Consider the following 24,641-nt stretch of genomic DNA (forward strand, 5'->3'; position numbering starts at 1 on the left):
ACTGAAGCTGTAGTAGTATTGGAGGGAGGTTTTGAGTATCATTTTGGGGGTAGCTCACGTGAACTTGGAACCAGGGCCCCTCGGAGCCATGTTCGGGGTGTTGGACCGGCCAGAGCTGCAGGCGGGTGCGGGGGCAGATGTTTCATCCTTCACTCCGCTGATTGCCCAGAGGCGGGTCCTGTTGGGGTGGAGGTCAGCTTGTCCGCTCTGTGCTTCGGCTTGGCGGAGGGATTTACTGCAATTTTTGACTCTCGAGAAGGTGAGGTTTGAGCTGAGGGGGATCAAGGAACGTTTCTACAATTCATGTAGGCTGTTTATTATGCACTTTCAAGAATTGATTGGCATCAATAATTGGGGGGGGTTGGGGTTATTGTTGTTCTTGAGTACACTGTTTACTGATTGATTGTTAATTTTCTTTCTTTTTTACTTGGAATGTTTGGGTGATGTTTTGGTCTGTATACTGAATGGGATGTTGTTTGGAGGATTGGTACTGTATTTGTTTGTTCTCTTTAGTTGTTTATTTGCTGAAAATGTTGAAGATGAGGAGAATAAAAAGATTTTTTTTAAAATTCTCCCCGTGTCTGTGTGGGTCTCACCCCCACAACCCATAAAATGTGCACAATGGGTGGATTGGCCACACCAGATTGCTCCTTAATTGGAAAAGAACATAATTTTAAACATTTTAATTAAGCGCAATATTCACTGATGAGTGCACCATATTCAGTACCATTTGTAACTCCTCAGACACTGAAACAATTTGTGTCCAACCTGGACAACATTCAGTGACAATTAACATTTGCGCCACACAAATGTCAGGCAATGACCATATCCTACAGACAACAATCTAACAATTTCCTCATGACATTCAATGGTATTACCATCGGTAAATCCCCTACCTTCATCATCCTAGGGATTGCCAATGACTAGAAATTTAACTGGGACAACCATATTAAATATGGAGCAGGTCAGAGGATGGAAACATTGCAGCACGTAATTGACTTCTTGACTCTCAAGGCACAAATTAGGCATGGGATGGAATACCCTACATGCCTAGATGAATGCAGCTCCAACAACACTCAAGAGATTCAACATCATCCATTTCAAAGCAGCCTGCTTGATCAGCACCATTCCCACCACTATGCACAGTGGCAGCAGTGTGCACCATCTCCAAAATGCACTGCAGCTAAAGCTCCTTCAACAGCACGTTCCAAAACCACAACCTCTACTATCTCGTTGGGCAAGGGCAGCAGATGCAGGGGAACATCATCACCTCCAACTTTCCATCCACATCACACACCATGCACACTTGGAACTATATTGGCGCTCCTTCACTGTTGCTGGGTCAAAGTAGTTCAGGAAGGTGGCTCACTACCACCTTCTCGAGGACAATTTGGGATGGGCAATATATTAGCTAGTGGCAATGATATTCCAATAATTAATAATAAATGTAGCTGTAGATCTCTCTTATAATGAGGAACCCAAAAAATGCAGATATGGTCTAACTTTTTTTTAAAAATATAGAATTATTGAGATTCCTCTTGCGTATCTGCATTCACTCACCCTCAGTGCAGTCTGTAGTTCATCCTTTAGAGAATTAATCTCTTGTTTCAGATACTGGATTTCAGATTCTTTGACCCGCAACAAAACCTGGAAATTTAGCAAAAAAATAGAAACATTATCAGTTTCCACCTTGGCCCTGTCTGTATGACACTCAAAGTACTCAGAAGCAGATGGAATGAAGAAAGGAAATGCACAAGTGCAGAAGACCTTGCATGAAAATGTGAGGGTGGAAGTATGAGTGCATGGTATACACAGTGTGATGTTTTGATTCTCGGTGTGAACAGTAATTGTTCGCTATTTCACCTTCCTCAGTTCAGACAGCAGGCATTCAAACTGCACCACCCAGTTAATCATTAGAAAGATAAAATGAAGCCAAAAAACTCTAAGGCTGGTTACATGCAACCTCCTCCAGCCAAGAGGAAATGGTACTTGCCTCTAGTTCATAGACATCTTTCCCGAGTGAGAGTGGTGAACCAGCACCTTCTCCCTTCCCTTCCTCAGTAACCAGCGCCCTTAGCCTCGCAAATTCCACAGCCAGGCGGTTATTTAGCTCCTGTAAAATAATTAGATTGAGAGAACAGCTAGCATTTTGTAATACCACAGGAATAATCATTCTACATATTTTAAATGCAGCCATTACAGCGCTGGAAAATTCATTAGGAAAATTAAATGCGGATGGAGCAGGCTTCAAACATTTTCCTTTTTTCTCCTCACTGCTTTCTTCTATCCTCACACAGCTTTCTATCTCCCTCGAAGTCATGTACTCAAGGAATTATGATTCCACGCACGTTAATCAGCTGATCCGGCTTTCACCTCACACACCTTGCAGAAGGACAGCAAGAAGTCTTACAACACCAGGTTAAAACTTCTTGCTGTGTCCACCCCAGTCCAACGCTGGCACCTCCACATCATGGCTACCATCGACACTTGCAGAAGGAGTCACTGAACAATACTCAAGAATAGGAATTCTGTATGGTTTTTCTCATTCGTGGTACAAGGACACAGAGGCAGATACTGAGCGGAATTCTCCACTCCCCATGTGGCGTGGGAGAATCGTGGGAGGGCCTCCCGCCATTTTTTACGCCCCCCTAGTGCCCCCAGCAATTCTCCCCCCACCCGCTCGGAAAAATCGGCGCTCTCCGTTTTTCACGGCGATTCTCTGAGCCCGATGGGCCGAGCGGCCGGCCCTTCACGCCCGTTTCACCATGGCAGCAACCACACCTGGTCGCTACATTCGTGAAACGGGCGCCAGATACATCTAGGGGCCCGATTTGGACAGGAGCACCGCAACTGTGCTCGGGAGGGGACAGGCCACCGATCGTCGGGCCAGCGTCCAAAACGGACGCACTCTTTCCCCTCCGCCGCCCGGCAAGATCAAGCCGCCACGTCTTGCCGGGCGGCGGTGGAGAGACGGCACCGCGCATGGACGGGTTCTTGCCGTCTGCGCGCTGATGTCATCCACGCATGCGCGAGTTGGAACTGGCAACCCGCGCATGCGCGGATGACATCAGAAAAGCGCCGTTTCCGCGTCATTTCTGGCGCGACGAGGTCGTGGCTGGGAACGACGGGGGCCCGCTCCTAGCCCCCCGGGTGGGGGTGAATTAGGTGCGGGGAGCGGGCCCCGAGGCCGTCGTGAACCTCGGCCGATTTCACGACGGCCATCCCGATTTTTATCGGCAGCGGAGAATACCGGAGAACACCGCCCACTAACTTTAACGGCAAGATTACATACAGTCTTTGCTGCATGGTGGACAGCACGGTAGCATAGTGGTTAGCACAGTTGCTTCACAGCTCCAGGGTCCCAGGTTCGATTCCTGGCTTGGGTCACTGTCTGTGCGCAGTCTGCACATTCTCTATTGGCCTGCGTGGGTTCCTCCTGGTACTCCAGTTTCCTCCCACAGTCCAAATATGTGCAGGTTAGGTGGATTGGCCATGCTAAATTACCTGAAATGTCCAAAAAAAGGTTGCGCGAGGTTACGGGGATGGGGTGGAGGTGTTAGCTTGGGTAGAATGCTCTTTCCAAGGGCCGGTGGAGACTCAATGGGCCGAATGGCCTCCTTCTGCACTGTAAATTCTATGATAACATCCTGTTCTGTACCCTAGCTCTAGCTGTCTAGGTCTCTGATCCTTTTGGCAATTTATGTGTTACCTGGTTGCGAGAATTTAGCTCCTGATTCTCACGCTGACACTGCTGAAGTGCCTGCCGTTCGGCTTCCAATGCTTGAGCCAGGTGGGAGTTTTCCAAACACTTGTGGGAGTACTGCTCTGAGAGAACCTGCAACTCCCGCTGGACAGAGCCCATTTCCTCGCTGTTAAACAGAGCAAAGAATCACCAAATGATCAGCGTACGGACAATCAGATTAAAAATAAAAGCAACCAGATATAATGAAGCAAAATACACCTTCCAGCCAGGAGTAATTCTCACATAGACAACAATATTTTAAATTAAAAACAGAAAATGCTGGGTGAACTCAGCAGGTCTGGCAGCATCTGTGGAGAGTGAAACTGAGTTCCCGTTTCAAGTCCATATGACTCTTCTACACAACTGAAAAGGGATAGAAATGTAATGAATTATATAGTTGGTGGGGAGATAGAGGACGTGGGGTATAATGGGTCAGGGATTGGCCAAAGATGTGCAGTTTCGGTGGATTGGCCATGCTAAATTACTCCTTTGTGTCCAAAGGTTAGGTGAGGTTACAGGCCTAGATAGGGTGCTCTTTCAGAGGGTCACTGCAGACTCGACCGGCCGAATGGCCTCCTTCGGCACTGTAGGGATTCTATGAAAGGTCATGGACACACGACAAAGATAGTATTAATAGTAACTTTAAGGAGTAAAAAACTGCTAATAGTGGCATAAAGGTAAGACAGCAGAATGTGTTAATAGGAGAACAAAGATTAGTGCTCAGTGAAAGCAACACTGAAAAAAAAGCAAGTGACAGATGGCCCTGTGGGGGAACGGGAGTGTTTGCATTGGAACAAACCAAGGAAACAAAAAGGGTGGTGGGGGGGGTGTTCACAATCTAAAGTTGTTGAACTCAAGTTGAGTCCAGAAGGCTGTAACATGCCTAATTGGAAGATGAAATGTTGTACCTCCAGTTTGCATTTGGGCATTACTGGAGCGTTGCAACAGGCCAAGGATGGATATGTGGGCATTAGAGATAGATGCTGAGTTGAAATGGCAAGTGACTGGCTGGTTGGGACCATGCAGACGGAGCGAAGTTGTTCTGCAAAGCTGTCACCCAATCTGCATTTAGTTTCCTCATTGTAGAGAAGACCATATTGAGAGCAGTGAATACAGTAGACCAAATTGAAGGAGATGCAAGTGAATGTTGCTTCACCTGAAAGGAGTGCTTGGGCCTTTGGACAGTGAGGAAAGAGAGACAAAGGAGCAGGTGCTGCACCTTTATGGGATTGCACGGGAAGGTGCCATGGGAAGAGGATGACGAGTTGAAGCGATGGAGGAGTCGATCAGGGTGTCACAGGGGGAGTGGTCCCTGTGGAATGCTGATGGGGTTTGGGGAAGATGCGTTTATTGGTGGCATCATGCTGGCATTGGCGGAAATGGTGAGGATGATCCTTTGCATGCGAAGGTTGGTGGGATGAAAAGTGAGGACAAGAGGGACCCTGCCATGGCTCTGGACGGAGGGAAAGGGGTGAGGGCAGAGGTGCGGGAGAAGTGTCAAACATGGTTGAGTGCCCTGTCAACAACAGTGGTGGTGGTGAGGGTTCAGTTGAGGAAAAAGTCAAAAGCGCTGTTTTTGAAGGTGGCATCATTAGAACTGATGTGGTGGGGATGGATAAACTGGGATAATGGGATGGAGTCCTTACAGGGAGCAGGATTTGAGCAGCTGTAGTTGAAGTAGCTATGGGAGTCGGTGGGTTTGTAATGAATATTGGTGGTCAGTCTATCGTCAGAAACGGAGGCAGAGAGGTCAAGGAAGGGAAGTATAGGAGATAGACCATGGCGAGAGAGAGATAGAAATTGGAAGCAAAAATCGATAAATTTTTTCAGGTCCAGACAAGAGCATGAAGTGGCACTGATATAGATAGAGATGTAATGGAGAAAGAATTGTGAAAGAGGGCTTGAGTTAGAACATAGAACAGTACAGCACAGAACAGGCATACTCAAACCCACGTATCCACCCTATACCCGTAACCCAACAACCCCCCCTTAACCTTACTTTTATTAGGACACTACGGGCAATTTCATGGCCAATCCACCTAACCCGCACATCTTTGGACTGTGGGAGGAAACCGGAGCACCCGGAGGAAACCCACGCACACACGGGGAGGACGTGCAGACTCCGCACAGACAGTGACCCAGCCGGGAATCGAACCTGGGACCCTGGAGCTGTGAAGCATTTATGCTAACCACCATGCTACCGTGCTGGACAGGATATCTTTTTAAGTTTGGCCACTATGGGCTTAAAAACCTTCAACTTGCAGATCTCAGGATCACAATTCAGAAAATAAAGTATTCAAAGTGTGTCTGATGTACAAAAGATAGTCTGAAAACTTGGACACCATGGTACCAAAGCTGTAAAAATAGTTCCATACTCTAAGCAATATCTACAATACAAAATCTAATGCTATAGAAGATTGATGTGGGTGACCCAGTAGGGGCACCAATATCTTTTTGTTTACTGGTGACAGTGGGCTTCAAGTTGGACATAAGAACATGACACTAGGGCCTTCTAATACTGACTAAACCAGAGTACTCAGATCAGAGATGAGAAGCCAAAGCTGAGATCTTGAAAGTTACTGTAACAAAGCCTGTTTCACTGTTTTAACTACTGTAACAAATTGTAAATGTTATACAAGTAGAGCCCATTGTATCAAGAATACATTGTTACTCATTTGGGAGTGCATGCATGAGTGAGATGCTTACTTGTGCTGTCTGCCCAGAGCCTCTATATCTGCATTCATACCACTGATCTGAGTCCGGTGGGTTTTCTCCAACTCTCGTTCCAACTCCTCCCTGTGTGCATTCTTCATTGCTTCAATAGCTACAAAGAAACAGCAAGACATAATGTAAGCAAAATACTATGGATGCTGGAATCTGCAACAAAGAGAATGCTGTAAAATCGCAGCAGATCTGGCAGCATCTGTAGGGAGAGAAAACAACTAATGTTTCAAGCCTACTTGACTCTTCATCTGAACTAGGGATGGCATAATGATTGGGTAAGGAGCAACACGGTAGTAGTAGCTGTGTTAATGTAGCAAAATGTCCCAGGGTGCTTCACAGGAGCATCATCAAATAAAACGTAACACTGAACCAGTTACGGTGAGTTTCTAATAGATGACAAAAAGCTTGGTCAAGAAGTAAAGTGTATTAAAGGAAGGAAGAGATGAACAGCGGCAGTGAGGAAATTCCAGACCCAAGACCGATCATTGGTGGAGTGATTAATATCAGGGATGCACAGGAGACCAGAATTGGAGAAACAAAAGCCTCTCAGGGGACTCTAAGGATAGAAGAAACCGTACAACTATCGAGAAGTGAGTTCATGAAGGGATTTGAAAACAAGAATGAGAATTTTAAAATTGAGGCATTGCTCAACCAAGAGCCAATTAAGTCCGCAAGCAGTGTGATGGTGGATGAATGGCACTTGATGTAAGTTGGGTAAAGACTGCTGAGTTTTAGATTAACTCATGTTTATGTAGGGTGGAAGAAGGGAAGTGTGTTGGAATAATTAAGTCTAGAGATAACAAAAATATGGATGTTTCACTGGCAGGTGAGGTGAGGCAGGGATGAAGTCAGGTGACATTACAGAGGTGGATGCAGCACGTCTTAGTGATAGCACAGAAATGTGTTCAGAGGTTTGGGGTGAAATACAACACCCAGGTTGCAAACAGTTTGGTTCAGTCTCAGTTGCCATGAGGAATGGATGTCTGAGAATGGGGTTCATAGTCAGGACTGAACAATGGCTCATGGTTTATTACATATTACAAAAAATTAAGAATTTGGGATCTGATTTCATGTTATTGATTCAAAAGTATAATCTAGAACCTGATATGATTGAAAATCTCTTTTTTCCCCCCAATTGTGTTTACCAGCTATGGTTGCGGCAGTTTCCTCAGCTAGTAGGCGATCCTTCTCCTGCTGTAGTTTCTCCAGTTCACGCAGGTGCTGTTTCTGTAGCTCCTCAATCACTTTCTGATGTGATTCTTCCATTGCTATGAAGCCACGCTCACAGGTTTCCTGTCAGAATGAAACAAGTTTGTTCACCGTGCATCAGCTCTTTTTACTGAGATTGCTTAAAGTCTTGATCAACAAAGCCTAGCAGTAATATATGTTTGCCTTCATCTCAATTTAGCACCTAATAGAGGCTAACCTGATCACTCAGTGATGCTTGCACCACTTGATGTGTGACGTTGAACCATAAGGACCATGGAAATCCTATGCTGAGTTAGGCAAGTTGAGTCAGAACAGGGGTGGAAGACTTGGCATCAATGCTCTTAACAGGAGGAGAAAATCATCCAAGATTTGTTTAACCATCTGTTGTTTCCTAGTGAGCAAGCAATTGGGGTTGATTGTGATCTGCCCAATAGATAATTAGTCAATCAACAGCACTTTGTTCATGCATGAAGATTGGGTAACTTGGGGCAAGGGACAAAATAACCCAGCGAGTCCAAATGCTCAGGGTAAAACATTTTTCAAAGATATACAAAATCTTATCATAACTGGTTTGTGATGTGAAAGGTGCTCGCAAGATATTTGAACATCAGATAGGATTGGAGTCGATATGGAATCAGAAATAACATTAAGGTGAAAACGGTGGGTAGGAAAACTAAAGCCTAAGTGGCTTATAGAACAGGCCCTTCGGCCCTCAATGTTGTGCCGAGCCATGATCACCCTACTCAAACCCACGTATCCACCCTATACCCGTAACCCAACAACCCCCCCCCCCCTTTAACCTTACTTTTATTAGGACACTACGGGCAATTTAGCATGGCCAATCCACCTAACCCGCACATCTTTGGACTGTGGGAGGAAACCGGAGCACCCGGAGGAAACCCACGCACACAGGGGGAGGACGTGCAGACTCCACACAGACAGTGACCCAGCCGGGAATCGAACCTGGGACCCTGGAGCTGTGAAGCATTTATGCTAACCACCATGCTACCCTGCTGCCCCTTAGTGCTTAGTGCTTAAAGATAGGAAAGCTCCAGGAGAGAAAGTCCATTTAATTACATAATGAATACTTAGGGGCTGCTATAATATTTCTGGGTATGACAATGTGTTCTTTTAGTGGTTGCATCAGTAACTAAATTGAGGTCAGTTGCATCCTATTTCCATACAGGTTATAGAGAAACACCCAAGAACTCATTCACTGTATGGTAGTATCTTAAATGCAGTTTAACAATCGGTGATTAAGTGAAATGTTTCTGCTAATGAGATCCAGTGTGCGATAAACTGCCCATTTATTTAGGTAGTTCAATCTGAACAACCTGTCAGAATGTAGCTACCAGAAATGCAACTGTTTTATTGGGTATCACAAATTTTAGAGCTTAATGTGTTAGTTTATTGTGTTAGTGTTAACTTATGCAGAAACCTTCAGATTGTCAAAGTCTCTCTGGTATTTTTCCCTTAGATCTGCAGTGGTTCCCTCTAGCTGCTTCTGCCCCAGTTCATCACGCATCATGTCCATTTGGGTCTCCAGTTCTTGGATCCGTTCGTGAGGCACTATCATGGAGTCCACTTCTGCCTGCTCTTCAACTTGTAGTGAATTTCCACCAACCTCCATGGTGTTGAACACACCGCCTGCTCGATCACAACCGTCACTGTCCTGCATCAAGACTTTCTGGTGAAATATAATTTCTGAATTTTCTCTTTGATGTTCCAGAGATTTTTCTAACTGTCTAACCTTTTGCTCATATTGGTTGCATAAATTGTGCTTTTCCTCTTCATGCATTACTAAACACTTCTGTGTGTTATCATGTAAACTTTCTTCTAATTTCTTCATGTGCCCCCCATGCTCTTGTTCCTGATTCTGATCAGTTTTTCTTTGTTTTGGCATCTTTTCCACATTAATCAGCTTGCTGCCTGGTGCCAGTCGGTACCCTGTTTCAATCTGGAGGAGATGTTGCTTGTGCCTTTTGTCCAACTCTTGTAATTCATTTTGTTTCAGTTCTAATTCTGAGTCATGCAGAGAGGCTTGCATCCTGAGGGCCTCATTTTCTTTTTCAAGCCCTGAGAGTACACACGTATAATCATGCCATCTCTTCTGAAGTATTTGTTCATACTTTGCACGTACAGAAACAATATTTTTTGCATGCTCTTTGCACAAGGAGTCTATATTATTACATGAATCTTTATATATTTTGAGCTCCTTGTCATACTCTATTCTCATTCTACAGACCACATAAGTAATCTGAGCTTGTATCATGGCTTCTTGCAGCAACTCAGATGGATAATTATTAATGTTTTGCATATGGATATAGGAAGGCGACACTTGCGACACCTCCAACAGCTTCTGAAAAACGTCACTGGCTTCCTCAAAAATTACAGTCTGCAAATCTTCAGATAATTGCTGAAGAACTATTGCTCGTTTCTTTAGCTGTTCAGCTAATTCTTCTCTGACTGTTCTGGAAAAATCCCATTCCGTTTTAATCTCAGAAAGGTGTTTTTTCAGCTGCTTATCAACAACATTTAAAGCTAGGTTCCGGGTCTCTTCCCTTTTGATTTGTTCTGCATATAAAATAAGCTCTGGCCGGTTCATATTTAGTACCTTTCCCACAGGATCGGTTGGGTTTTCAAGTTCCCCCAAAGGTTCCTGCATGACATTGTTGACCTCAACAGTCTTGGTAGCTATTAGAACTTCTCTCAGCATATTTTCTTTGTGTTCGATTTCCTGCTGAACATCTCGAATACCTTCTTGAAGTTTTTGAACTTTTGCACTGAAGGACTCTTGCATCTTTTGCACTATGAATGCCAGCTCTGCCTTAAGCGATGCCCTATCAGCTGCTCTGCTGGCAAACTCATTAATAAAACCATATGAACCTTCCACTCTTTTCTCTTGCACAGTTCCTTCTGGTTGAATGTTTTTCCTCAAGTTGTCTACTTCTATCCAGAATTTTCCTTCTGAAATCGTTTTCATCAGTAAGATATCTGCAAAGTCTGCAGGGCTGTTTGGTTCCCTGACCATTTCTAAAGCAGGCAAAGTCGATGATGATACCTCAGATTCTTTATTGAGGCTTTCTAAGCTCCATACAACATCACTATCTTTACTTTGTAAAGTTTGTGCCATTTTTTCAAGAATTAGGGCTTCTAAAAATAGTTTATCAGCAAAGAATTTCAGTGTGTCTTCATCTGAAATCTCAGGTAGCTGAGACAGTTCCTTCTCCCTTGCCAACAGAAACTGTCTTTGGAGTGGTACAGTCCCATTGACTGTGTTATGGTGCATCTGGTCTTGGGTTTCTTGCAACTCTTGGTGCTGCTGCTGGAGGAATCTTTCCACCTGTTCCAAGCAATGTGAAGCATCAGCCAGACTACTTTTCATCTCTGACAAGCTACAAAATTGAACTTTGTTTCCCTGTATCTTACCTCCAAGACAACCGTGGATATTTTGCTTACAGGCACCCATCATTGAATGGATCTGTTCGTACTTCAGTTGCATCGAACTTAATTGACTGCTGGTATCTTGGACTAATTTCCACCTATATACTTTTTCTACTTGAAGTTGCATCATCAATGCATCAATTTTAGACAAACTGTCCTGATGTGATTCTTCCATTACTTCAATTGTCACCAACTTCGAATGTTTTTCCATCAAATTCTCTAGATTTCTATCTTGCTGCTCTTCCAACTTCATATGTACATCATTTTTTTCTTCACTAACATTAAATTTGTGTTCTTGTGAATGAACAGTGGAAATGCACAATTGTGCTTCATCTTCTGCCGGTTCACAATGTGATAATGTATCTGACAGGGTCCTTTCTTTAGCACAGCACCCGTCCAGGGTGACATCTGAAGTGTTATTGACCCACAATTTTTCTGTTCTGTCATCAAGACTGTATCTTTGACAATGTATACTGGAGAACCTAATTCTTTGCTTTTTAGGACAACTCCATGATGCTGCCTCAAATTTGTCCTTTTCTAAAACTCGTGGCTTTGCTTCCCTGGCCTGAAGGTCATTAGAGTCCAGCTGGGTTTTTAATTCTTGTATAGTCCCCATAAATTCTTTATATTGTTCCTCTCGAACATTTTCAGAAACTTTGAGATCCTCTTTAAGTTTGTAATTTTCAAGCTCAAGCTCTTCATTTCCAAGTTGTAACGTATTTAATTTTTGTTCCAGCTCAATAATATTATATTTGGCAGTGTTTAACTTAAACTGAAAGTCTTCTCTACCACTCATACTATTTGTGTTGGAACTAGAAGAGTAGAATTTCTGCAAAGCTGCTTCTTTGGCCTGCAGTTTATTCTCTGCCTCCTCCAGGCTACTCCCCAGAGCAGTCAGCTTAACCAGGGCTTCATTAAGCTTTCTGTTCTTTGTGGCAATGAGGTTTTCATGTTCCACCCTGGTCTCCTTCAGTTCTGCATTCTTTTCTTCCAACGTTTTCTGAGTTCGCTGAAATGTACCTGACAACTTTTCATATGAGCTTTCCAGATTGTGAAATTGGGTCTGCTGACTCTGTAACTTGGCATTCTCAGCATCAGCCTCCATTAATTGATTAACCAGCTCTTCATATCTACAATTCATTTTTTCCCTTTCATTATTAAGGTTTTTAAGACATTGCGACAGGGTCTGAATGGTTATTTCCTCCTCCTGTATGTGGCACATAATCTGGCACTTCTCCATTGTATCTGCTGGTATCTCCAGATGTTCCATCTGCTGTTTATTCCCATATTGCACACATTTTTCTTCTGTAGCTCTTATATTTTGTCTTTGGATCTCCTCTTCCTCTTCATAAGTTTGTTCTAAAATCTCATAGTTTCGCTGGATCCTTTCCTGTTCCCTGGCACCAAATGTACTGCTAATGTTACACAAGCCATTCTGCAAACCTGCTTGCCAAGCCTGCTGTTTTGTCAGTTCCTTGGAAGCTTTAATTGTCTTTAAAGTTTCAGCAATATGTGGACAGTCCTCTCTATCCTTTAATTGGAGTGTCATGGCTTTCTTATTCTGTCTCCATTCTTTCCATTGATCTTGGATCCTCTGGTTTCCAGTCATTAGTTCCTGCTTTTGTTTGGTTAATGCTTGCTCATTACTTGTCCCTTCAGACACTGCACAACTTAATTGTCCCTGTAGCTTTGCTATTTCCGCCTCCTGCTTATGGATTATATCATTTGCTTCTTCATAGCTTTGCTTTAAAGTTTGCAGTTGTTGACTGGTCAGGGTTTGATGCTCGTGTTGAGCTATGAGCTCATTTTGGATATCTTGGTTTAGTTTTTGGAGTCTTTGCCAGGCTGATGAAGGTGAGGGTATTCCCTTTGACTTTAAAAGATGATGAGAGATTAGTTAATAAGACTCTTTTCTCCAGTTACTGAGTGTCACATCTCTGGCCAAAACTGGGTCAGAAAAGGTATATTGTCACATTATAAATTAGTCCAAATTGATTCTTTTCCATGTTACATGGTTTGCCTCACCTTTCCGCCTGTGTCCAATAACAGGTTGCTTAATAATTGTAATGGTTGAGTGCCAGATGATTTGAGGGTCAAATATTCAGAATTTCTGGAGAAAATTCAGGTCGTGACAAATCCACCAATGATTGCAAGGAATTTGAAATGCAGAACACAAACAAGAGTCAAATACAGGCATGCAGAACTCTCAGCACCAAAGCCATGCCCCAATAAAGGACATGGAGAAAATAGGCAGAACTGTAACTTAGTTCTTGGTCTTTCAGCTGTGCTGTCCTGACAGCAAAGGCCAGAGATATGACTCTCAGCGGTAACCCTAAAAGTTAATTTTCATGCCACACATCAACGTGCAAATAGTGGACGAAACACAAAACAAACTAGTCATTAGTAAAAATTTACAGCATTGGAGAGGTGTGTTACATGTATGATAATACTCAATGTGTCCTGAAGTTACATGTGTATGCATTTATAACTATACAAATGTAGAACTTTTCTCAGTGTGCTAGTCTGTAATTGAAAGATCAAGCGCTGTGGCTAATTATATAAATACAGGAATACAGCTGGTGAGGACAGAATTTATTATTAACAAGCCCAATGTGATTGATTACAGTCCAGAGTGATGAAGCATAATGACAATCCTTTTGCTTACCTGAAGAATATAACCATCCCGGGCATTGTGTTTCCTCTCCAGAGCCGCCCTCAGCTGTCCCTGCAACTCTTTGTTTTGTTCATGCAACCTGAAGACCTCCTGATGAGACTGCTCCAACTGTGGAGATAAAAAGCACAACTCAATGAAACAGTTTCAGCTTCCTAAAGGGAGAATAGATGATTGGGAACAAGAATTACTGAGGAGTTACTGAACAGAATAACTTTTTTTTATAGAGACACTAGACTCTTAGAGGTTAAATAACTGGGAAAGGAATTATACCTCTTTATGAAGGAACTAGATAAAGAATACAAAGTTACAATGTCCAGAGGCTGACAGAGTGAAAGTTTGCTGAGGATGGGGAACTGGCTTGAACATTGAGATAGAAGGGGACTGAATTTGTAAAACAAAGCAACTAAGTTTCTGCATAGCAACTGACGGTTGGATGTACAGCTTATATATATCATCTCAAAACAAGAGGTAGTTGGGTTGCAGGCACCCAGCAAAGTGAAGATTGGTCTGAACTGGAGTTCAGAATTAAAGAGTTGCTAGATTGAAATTATTTTTAATTATTTCTGAGTTCTTTTGAATCAATGTACTGCAGTGAGTCAGTGGAAACCAGTATTATACAGAACTGATATCACAAGATGAGATAATCTATATTAACTAGAAAAATCAGATGGACAAATGTAGCCAAGATGAGGAAATCCTAGAATATTTTCAGGATAGTTTCTTAGACTATTACATTCTGGAGCCTACCAGTGAGCAGGCTGTTATCAGGCAACGAGCTAGGATTAATTCATGATCTCATTGTGAAGGTGCCTCTGAGTACCAGCAAACATTATATGATTGAATTTTACATTCAGTTTGAGGGAAAGAAGAGTGGGTCCAAGACTAGTATTTTAAACTTAAATTAGGGCAATTAAAAGGGCATGAAAGCAGAGATAGCTAAAGTTGACTGGCAATTAAGATTCATAGAGATATAGCGGCGGGCATTTAAGGGGATATTCAGAATACACAGAATATGAATGTACTAAGAGAAGGAAACATTCCATAGCATGGAGTAGTATCCAATAAGTGGCTCACCATCTGAGATTAACTAAAAAGAGTGAAAATATAGTATCAAACTTAAAGAAAAAGCATATAATTGTACAAAGATGGGTGGCATGTCAGAATTGGATAGAATACAAAAAAACAACAAAGAATTACTAAACGATTAATAAGGAACTCTTAAGAGTACAAGAGAAACCCAGTGAGAAACATAAAACCAAATAGTAAAGGTTTCTATAGATATATGAAAAAGAAGAGGTAACAAAGTGAGATTTTGTCCAATGAAAGTGAGGCTGGGGAATTAACACCAGCCTCCCCGAACAGGCGCCGGAATGTGGCGACTAGGGGCTTTTCACAGTAACTTCATTTGAAGCCTACTTGTGACAATAAGCGATTTTCATTTCATTTCATTTCAGATGGCAGAGGAATTGAACATGTATTTTGCATCACTCTAGAGTCTAGAGGATACAAGCAATAACCCAGAAATAGCTGTAAATCAGAAAATAGAAGGGAGGGAGGAACTCAAGAAAAGTGCAATCAACAGGGAAGTAGCATTCAGCAAATTGTTAGAGCTATGGGCTGACAAGTTCCCAGTTCTGATGGATTTCATCTTAGGGTTTTAAAAGAAGTGGTGAGTGAGATAGTTGAAACATGATAGTTAAAATAATGAGCAGAGATAAGATAGATAGTCAACATCTTTTCCCAAAGGTAGAGGAGTTTAGAACTAGGGGGCATAGGTTTAAGGTGAGAAGAGAGAGAGGGGAAATTATTTCACACAGAGGATGGTGAGCATCTGGAATGAGCTGCCAGAGGCAGTGGTAGAGGCGGGTACATTTTTTTCCTTTAAAAAAGTTAGACAGTTACATGGGCAGGGTGGGTATAGAGGGACATGGGTCAAAAGCGGGCAAGTGGGACTAGCGTAGTGATAGAATCTGGGCGGCATGCGCATGGACAAGCTGGGTCTGCTTCCATGCTGAAAACATCTATGACGTTATTGTTTTTCATTTAAAATCAGTGCTGAGGCCTTAACTTATTACAATTGGTACAATGACTTGGATGAAGGGACCAAAGGTATGGTTGCTAAATTTGCTGATGACACAAAGATAGGGTGGAAAATTGTGAAGCGATACATTAGGAGGCTACAAAGGGGAGGTAGATCCAGGGTAATGCTCTGGGGACCCAGGTTTCAATCCCACCGTGGCACCTGAATTTAAATTCAATATAAATCAGTAATTAAAAGTCTAATGATGACCATGAAACCGATGGAGATTCTTGTAAAAACACATCTGCTTCACTAATACCCTTTAGGGAAGGAAATCTGTTGATTTTACCCGGTCTGGCCTACATGTCACTCCAGACCAACTGTGGTTGACTCTTAATTGCCCTCTGAAATAGCCAAGCAAGCCACTCAGTTAAAGTGGTAATTAGGGATGGGCATTGAATGCTAGCCTTGCCAGCCGACATTCCATGAAAGAATTAAAAACAAAGGGATATATAGATAGGCCAAGTAAGAGGACAACGATCTGGCAAATGGAGTGTAATGTGGGAAAATTAGAAATGACCCATTTTGGCAGGAGGAATAAAAAATAAATATATCATATAAACAGTGAAACATTGTAGAGCTCTGAGACGCAGAGGGACCTGGGTGTCCTAGTGCATGAATCGCAAAAGGTTAGTATGCAGGTACATCAAATAATTAAGACTAATAGAATGTTATACAAAGGTAGGGAGGTTAAGCTTCAGTTACACAGGGCATTGGTAAGACCACATGTGGACTACTGTGTACAGTATTGGTCTCCTTATTTTAGGTATGATATAATAATAATCTTTATTGTCAGAAGTAAGCTTACATTAACACTGCAATGAAGTTACTGTGAAAAGCCTCTAGTCGCCACATTCCAGCGTCTGTTCGGGTACACAGAGGGAGAATTCAGAATGTCCAATTCACCCAACAGGACGTCTTTCGGGACTTGTGGGAGGAAACCAGAGCACCCGGAGGAAACCCATGCAGACATGGGGAGGACATGTGAACACGTGCAGTCACCCAAGCTCAGAATTGAACCAGAGTCCCTTGGGCAGTGAGGCAGTACTGCTAACCACTGTGCCAACATGCTGCCCTTTATTTCATCTTGTGGGAGAATCTAGAACCAGGGATCACTGTTTAAAAAATCAGGGGTCACCCATTTAAGACACAAATGAGGAGAAATGTATTTCTCACGGAGGGACATGAGCCTTTGGAACTTAAAAGGTGTCGGAGGCAGAGCCTTTAGATATATTTAAGGCAGAGCTAGACAAACTCTAGATATATTTAAGGCAGAGCTAGACAGACTCTTGATAACAAAGAGGGTGAAAGGCGGTAAGCAGGAATGTGGAGGAACCAGGGCCGGAATTCTCCCCTACCCAGCGGGGCGGGGGGTCCCGGTGTGTCGGAGTGGCGTGAACCACTTCGGCGTCTGGCCGCCCCAAAGGTGCGGAATTCTCCGCACCTTTAGGGGCCATGCCCTCACATTGAGGGGCTAGGCCCGCGCCTGAGTGGTTCCCATTTCGCCGGCTGGCGTGAACTGCCTTTGGCGCCCCACCAGCCAGGGCCAAAAGGACTTCGCCGGCCGGCGTAAGTCTGCGCATGCGCCGGAGCATCAGCGGCTGCTGACGTCATACCGGCGCATGCGCAGGGGAGGGGGTCTCTTCTGCCTCCGCCATGGTGAAGACCATGGCGAAGGCGGAAGAAAAAGAGTGCCCCCACGTCACAGGCCCGCCCGCCCGCCCATCGGTGGACCCCAATCGCGGGCCAGGCCACTGTGGGGGCACCCCCCGGGGACAGATTGCCCCCCCCCCCCAAGGACCCCGCCCGCGCCGCCAATCCCGCCGGACAGGTAGGTGGTTTAATCCACGCCGGCGGGAGAGGCCGGTCAGTGGTGGGACTTCGGCCCATCACGGGCCGGAGAATCGCTGCGAGAATCGGCGCGATTCTCGCCGCCGCCGAATCTCGGGGGGGGGGGGGGGGTGGAGAATTCGGGACGCGGCAGATCTTATTGAATGGCAGAGCAGGTTTGAGGAAACAAGGGCCTATTCCTGCTCCTAATTTGTATGTTTATAAGAGTTTCTGGAATGAGTATCCAGAATAACCACAGATCTAAGACACGCCTCCACATAAATTCACTCCAGTTCAAATTTTCTGAAGAAGGGTGTGTTGCAGAAGTTTTGCATTGGACGGGAGGAGGAAGATTCTAGAACACACACTGCAGGAGATGGTCACCTAGCAGGTAGAAAGGAATAATGATTCAGAAGAAGAAGAATACGTCACCATCTACTGTGTGTCGTGGTGGTGGTGGGTTTGGGGGGGTGGGGGATTGGGTGTGGAGAACCCAAGTGGAAGACGTGGGGTGGCACAGTGGTTAGCCGTGTTCGATTCTGGCCTTTGGTGACTGTCTGTGTGAAGTTTGCACTTTCTCCCAGTATGTGCGTGGGTTTCTTCCACAATTTCCTCCCACAAAGATGTGCAGGTTACCTGAATTGGCTATGCTAATTGCCGCTTAGTGTCCAGGGATGTGCAGGTTACTTGGAGCTATGAGGTTAAGGAGATAGGGTGGGAGACTGGGCCTAGGTAGGATGGTCTTTCAGAGGGTCGGTGTAGACTCGATGGGCCGAATGGCCTCCTGCACTGTAGGAATTCTATGGTTCTAAGTTGTGTACGCTCCCAGGGGTCGGCAGCAGTCTGATAGATACATATTCAGGGGTGGATGCAGACAACATCGAGCAAGGAAAACGCAACGAATGCTATGGCACTGTGGAGCAAATGGTTAACCGGGACTAACTTGCAATCAAGTGGTTAACGTAAGTACTGCACTGTAGTGATAATGAGAGGTTAGGTCATGACAGGACTAGGCATTCACTTATGTAATTAAACATAATTTCCAAATGCAGAGTTGCTTTCCAGATTCAAGGGACATAACTAGATGGGTGGAACCTTACCAGAATTTGGCAAAGTGTCAGGCTCAGACTTAAAACCGACGTGTAACTAACTCTCTGTTGCACAGACCAGTTTTCGCTCCAAATATTATGCCTCTTAGAGAAAACAAAATGAGTGGGCGTTGTTTATGTTGTCACTCTGGCGGAGCAAGGTCTCACAGAGCCGGCAAGCAGCTCCACAAACACTGAGGCACCATAGTTAAAAGGTGCCCCGATCATTACTGCTGCCTAACAGCTCTCAGCCCCATCACAAAGGTATTGGGGGCTCAGATTGGGCCCCACGCTGACAAAATCCTCGCTGGCATTCCACCCTAACCCCAACATTCATCACTGGCATTCCACCCCCACCAACACTGCGAAAATATCGTTGACCCCCCTACCCCCCCCCCCCCCCCCCAATACATGCACCATCCTCTGCTCATGGGACTGCAAGTAGGGCCCGCCCCGGTGTGGGGGGGGGGGGAGAGAGAAAGAGTTACTCTGCTGACGAGGAAGGGACTTAGGTTTCGGGACAGAGAGGAGGTCAGGGGTGGGGGATGCCAGGAGGCGGGCCGATGGAGGCAAGGTGCATGGGCTGGTGGCGGGCCCAGGAAAGGGGGTGGCTAATCAGCGGAGGGGGGCCACGGTGCCCTCCAACTAGTCTGATCACCTGGAATGTTAGGGGGTTGAACGGGCCGGTCAAGAGGGCATGTGTGTTCGTGCATCTGAGGGCTCTGAAGGCGGACGTGGCAATGTTGCAGGAGACACATCTGAAAGTGGCGGATCAAGTCAGGCTAAGGAAGGGTTGGGTCAGTCAGGCCTTTCATTTGGGGCTGGACACCAAGACTAGAGGGGTTGCGATCTTGATCATCAAGCAGGTACAATTTCAGGTGGGCAGTATAGTCTCGGACGGGGGGGCCATTATGTCATGGTTAGTGGTAAGCTGGAGGGGAGGAAGGTTGTCTTGGTTAATGCGTACGCCCCAAATTGGGATGACGTGGAATTTATAGAGGTTGCTGGGGAAGATACCTGACCTGGACTCGCACAAGTTGGGTATGGGAGGGAATTTTAATACAGTCATCGACCCCGGCCTGGACCGGTTGTGTTCAAAGATGGGTAGGGTGCCAGCAATGGCAAAGGAACTGATAGGGTTCATGGAGCAGTTTGGGGGACCGACCCATGGAGGTTTAGGCAGCCGACAGGGAAGGAATTTTCTTTTTGTTCATTTGTTCACAAGGTTTATTCCCGGATAGGCTTTTTCATTTTGAGCAGGGATTTACTGGCAGGGGTGGTGAACACGGGGCCATCACTATTTCGGATCACACCCCACACTGGGTGGAACTGCAGGTTAGTGAGGAAAGTTTCCAGCGCCCACAATGGAGGTTGGATGTAGGGTTGTTGGCGGACGAGGCGGTGTGCGAGAGGCTGAGGAAGTGTATGCAGAATTACCTGAAGGTTAATGACACAGGGAAAGTCCCAGCAGCGGTGGTCTGGGAGGCGCTGAAGGCAGTGGTGAGAGGGGAGCTGATTTTGATCCGGGGTCATAGGGACAGGACGGATAGGGCAGAAACGGACTGACTGGTTAAGGAGATCTTACAGATAGACAGGAGGTATACGGTGACCCCGGGGGCGGAGCTCTTAATGGAACATAGGAAGCTGCAGGTCGAGTTCGGGGTGTTGTGCATAGGTAAGGCAGTGGAGAACCTTACAAAGGCGAGGGGGGCGTTTTACGAACATGGGGTGAAGGCCAGAAGAATGATGCACAGCAGCTTAGGAAGAGGGAGGCGGCCAGGGAAATAGAGAGGGTGTTTGATGGTGATGGGAACTTGGTAGGGGAGTCGGCAGGGCTAAAAAGGGCGTTCAGGGACTTTTACAGTAGGCCCTATTGCTCGGAACTCCCCCACGGGGCCGGAGGGGATGAGACGCTTTTTGGACAGACTGACCTTCCCATGGGTGGGTAGGGAGCTGGTGGATGAGCTGTGGCCCCGATTAGAGCCGAGGAAATTGTGGAGTAGTTGAAGGCAATGCAGTCGGGCAAAGCCCCGGGGCCGGACGGATACCCGGTGGAGTTCGATAAAAGTTCTCGGGGATTTTAGGACCGTTGCTGGTCAAGGTTTTCAATGAGGCAAGGGACAGAGGAGTGCTGCCCCTGACGATGTCACAGGCCACTATTTTGTTAATATTGAAGCGGGACCTGCTGGTGGATAATGGAGGGCGGGGGGGGGGGGAAGTCCCACAATGAGAGGAGTCGAAGGAGAGGCGGGAGTGGCCGGGATCAGGAGTCAGCTGACTTATGGGAGTGCAATGGGGGGAGCAACGCAGCTAGGAGGGGTCCTAGCTGGGGGAACCGGGTTGCTGCTGGTATGATCAAGGGGGAGCTGGAGCAAGTCGAGGGGGTCGGGACGGGGGTCAGCCGCCGTGGGGAACGGGCCATGCATGTAGCTGGCCGAGGAGGGGTCATGGCTAGTCGGCGGGGGAGGGGGGCGGGCAGCCCCCGATCCGGCTGATAATCTGGAATGTAAGGGGACTGAATGGGCCGTTTAAACGGGCGCGGGTGTTCGCGCACCTGAAGGCGGATGTGGTAATGCTCCAGGAGACACACCTGAAGGTGGTGGGCCAGGTAACACTGAGGAAGGGGTGGGTAGGCCAGGTGTTCCATTCAGGGCTGGATGCCAAAAATCGGGGGGTGGCGATCTTGGTGGGAAAGAGGGTGTCGTTCGAGGCGCCGAGCATTGTAACAGACAATGGCGGTAGGTACGTAATGGTGAGTGGTAAGCTGCAAGGGGAGATGCTGGTCAACGTGTATGCCCCGAATTGGGACAATGCGGGCTTTATGCGGCGTATGTTGGGTCGGATCCCGGACTTGGAAGTGGGGGGCCTAATAATGGGGGGGGGATTTAACACGGTGTTGGATCCGGCACTGGATCGCTCCAGGTCTCGGACGGGTAGGAGGCCGCCGGCGGCTAAAGTGCTGAGGGGGTTCATGGACCAGATGGGAGGGGTGGACCCTTGGAGATTTGCAAGGCCGGGGGCAAGGGAATTTTCATTCTTCTCGCACGTTCATAAGGCCTATTCCCGGATCGACTTCTTTGTCATGAGTAGGGCACTAACTGCGAGAGTAGAGGATACCGAGTACTCAGCGATAGCCATTTCGGATCACGCCCCGCATTGGGTAGACTTAGAGCTGGGGGAGGAGAGGGACCAGCGCCCGTTGTGGCGCTTGGAGGTGGGGCTGTTGGCGGATGAGGAGGTGAGCGAAGGGGAGGGGGTGCTTGCGCTGCCGAATTTCAGTAATTATTACTGGGCGGCTAACATAGCCATGATAAGGAAGTGGGTGGTGAAGGCGGGGTCGGTTTGGGAGCGGATGGAGGCAGCTTCATGTAGGTGCACCAGTCTGGGGGCGTTGATAACGGCACCTCTGCCGCTCCCGCCGGCAAGGTACTCCACTAGCCCCATAGTTGTGGCGACCCTGAGAATCTGGGGTCAGTAGAGGAGGTACGTTGGAGCAGTGGGAGCATCGGTTTGGTCCCCAATATGTGACAATCACCAGTTTGCCCCAGGGAGCTTGGATGGGGGGGGGGGGGGTTCCGAGTATGGCGAAGGGAGGGAATTGAGAGGATGGGGGGGGACCTGTTTTTAGAGGGGAGATTCCCTAGCTTGAGGGCGCTGAAGGAGAAGTTTGGATTGGCAAGGGGAAACAAATTTAGATATTTATAGGTGCGGGACTTTCTGCATAGGCAGGTATCATCTTTCCCACTCCTGCCACTAAGGGGGATCCAGGATAGGGTAGTGTCTAGAGGATGGGTGGGAGAGGGGAGTGTCTCGGACATCTACAAAGAACTCATGGGAGCGGAGAAGACGCAGAGCATAGAGCTGAAGCGTAAGTGGGAGGAGGAGCTTGGCGATGGGATGGAGGATGGCTTATGGGCAGACACATTGAGCAGAGTCAACACGACCGCAACATGTGCCAGGCTCAGCTTGATCCAATTCAAGGTGGTCCACCGGTCCCACATGACAGCGGCCCGAATGAGCAGATTCTTTGGGGTGGAGGACAGGTGTGTAAAGTGTGCGGGAGGACCAGCGAACCATGTTCACGTATTCTGGGCGTGTCCAAAACTTAGGGGATATTGGCAGGGATTCGCGGACGTCATGTCCAGAGTATTGAAAACAAGGATGGCAATGAGTCCAGGGTGGCGATTTTTGGGGGTGCCGGAAGATCCAGGAGGAGAAAGAGGCAGATGTTCTGGCCTTTGCTTCCCTGGTAGCCCGGAGACGGATACTGCTAGCTAGAAGTCGGAGACCTGGCTAACTGACATGGCGAGCTTTCTCGGCCTAGAGATTAAGTTCGCCTTGAGAGGGTCAGTGTTAGGGTTTGCCCGGAGGTGGTAACCGTTCATCGACTGCTGCACGGTGAATTAATCGTCAGCGGGGGGGGGGGTTAGGGGGTCAATTTGGCGGGTCTTGGGGGGGATGGGAGTCAGTGCTTGCACTAGGTTTATTGTTCTTTGTACATTGTTTTTTATATTGTTGTTGTTTGTAATGCCAAAAATAACTCATTAAAATTGTTTATTAAAAAAATAGCATGTCCCTCTATCCACCCGTGGGCTTTAATTATCGCAGCACTCCCCGGAGGGACCGCTTCAACTGTTTATCATCTGTACAAACCTGTTGTATGAATATTTACTGCGGGGGAGCCTGTGGCGGAGGGAGGCCACTAATAACATAGAAATTGCTGAAAACCTATCGAAATGAGGTTCACACCCTTTGTGGGTGTAAATCTCGGGACGTTGCTGAGGAGGGGCAGGGGAAACCGGAAAATGCAATTTCTCCTGCGAGAATCGCCTTTTCCGATTTTCACTGGATTTTCTGCCCGCGCTGCTGATCCTGCGCATGGCCAATGCAGACTAAAAGTCACCCCCCAGTGAGCATATGGACAGGTTATAGAAGTTGTGGTTCAATGGCACAGTGGTTAGCACTGCTGCCTCACAGTGCCAGGGACAGGGTTCAATTCCGGCCTTGGATGACTGTATGGAGTTTCACATTCTCACTGTCTGAGTGGGCTTCCTGCGGGGGCTCCAGTTTCCTCCCACAGTCCAAAGATGTGCAGGTTAGGTGGATTGCCCCCATGCTAAATTGCCCCCTAGCGTCCAGGGCTGTCCAGGTTATTTGGAGTTAATGGGTCACGGGGATGGGGCAGGGGAGTGGGCATAGGTACGGTGTTCTTTCAGAAGGGTCGGTGAAGATTCGATGAGCTGAATGGCCTCCTTCTGCACTGTAGAAATTCTATGACTGAGGCCCTTCAGTTTGGGATATAGAAGTTAGATGGAAAAGCAGGCTGTCAAAATATTTAGATTTAAGCTGTATTATCTGTGCAATGCCACCAGATTACAAAGGCAAATGAATGGCTAGAAAAGTAGTGCGAGAAGGAAGGATTAAGGTTTTTGGGACAGTGGTGGACAAGTGAGCTGCGTGGATAGAACAACCCATGACTATAAAGAATTAAGACCAAAATGGGAAGTTAATTAGAAGTGTGGAGTAGGAACAGCCAGAAGGACAGAAATCAAGTATAGGGAAAAAAGGAAGATTTGGTTAGTAGCATTTCATTGAGATCAGTGTTGGAGATGTTCTTACTTAATGCGTGCAGAAATTATAAAAGCTTACGAACTGGGGAAAGGGTAACAAAATTTGCTGAAAATGTGAATTGGGGATATGGCAAAACTGTGACATAAGATTGCGAAAGATCATGTAAGCAATTCATTGCAGAAAATGTGAAATTATATATTTTGGATGTCAAAGTAGAGTAAGAAAGTAGACCCGAAATGGTAACATTTTAAATGGAATCAGGGACTTTTTCCTGTAGTT

General features: G+C 46.2%; 1 protein-coding gene across 2 annotated transcripts in view; it reads right to left on the reverse strand.

Annotated features, from left to right (window-relative positions):
• Nucleotides 1–24,641, reverse strand: part of LOC119979096 (protein outspread-like) — a 295,919-nt gene that overhangs the window by 24,609 nt on the left and 246,669 nt on the right. For both annotated transcript variants that reach the window (XM_038821092.1, XM_038821093.1), the window contains exons 15-21: nt 13,785–13,901; nt 9,114–12,992; nt 7,612–7,759; nt 6,449–6,566; nt 3,710–3,869; nt 1,994–2,113; nt 1,561–1,647 (exon numbers count right to left, since the gene is read on the reverse strand). In XM_038821092.1, the coding sequence (XP_038677020.1) occupies nt 1,561–1,647; nt 1,994–2,113; nt 3,710–3,869; nt 6,449–6,566; nt 7,612–7,759; nt 9,114–12,992; nt 13,785–13,901 (4,629 nt within the window). The remainder of the gene's footprint in view (nt 1–1,560; nt 1,648–1,993; nt 2,114–3,709; nt 3,870–6,448; nt 6,567–7,611; nt 7,760–9,113; nt 12,993–13,784; nt 13,902–24,641) is intronic.

Source organism: Scyliorhinus canicula, chromosome 15 (genome assembly GCF_902713615.1).
Source record: "Scyliorhinus canicula chromosome 15, sScyCan1.1, whole genome shotgun sequence".
Classification (NCBI taxonomy): domain Eukaryota; kingdom Metazoa; phylum Chordata; class Chondrichthyes; order Carcharhiniformes; family Scyliorhinidae; genus Scyliorhinus; species Scyliorhinus canicula.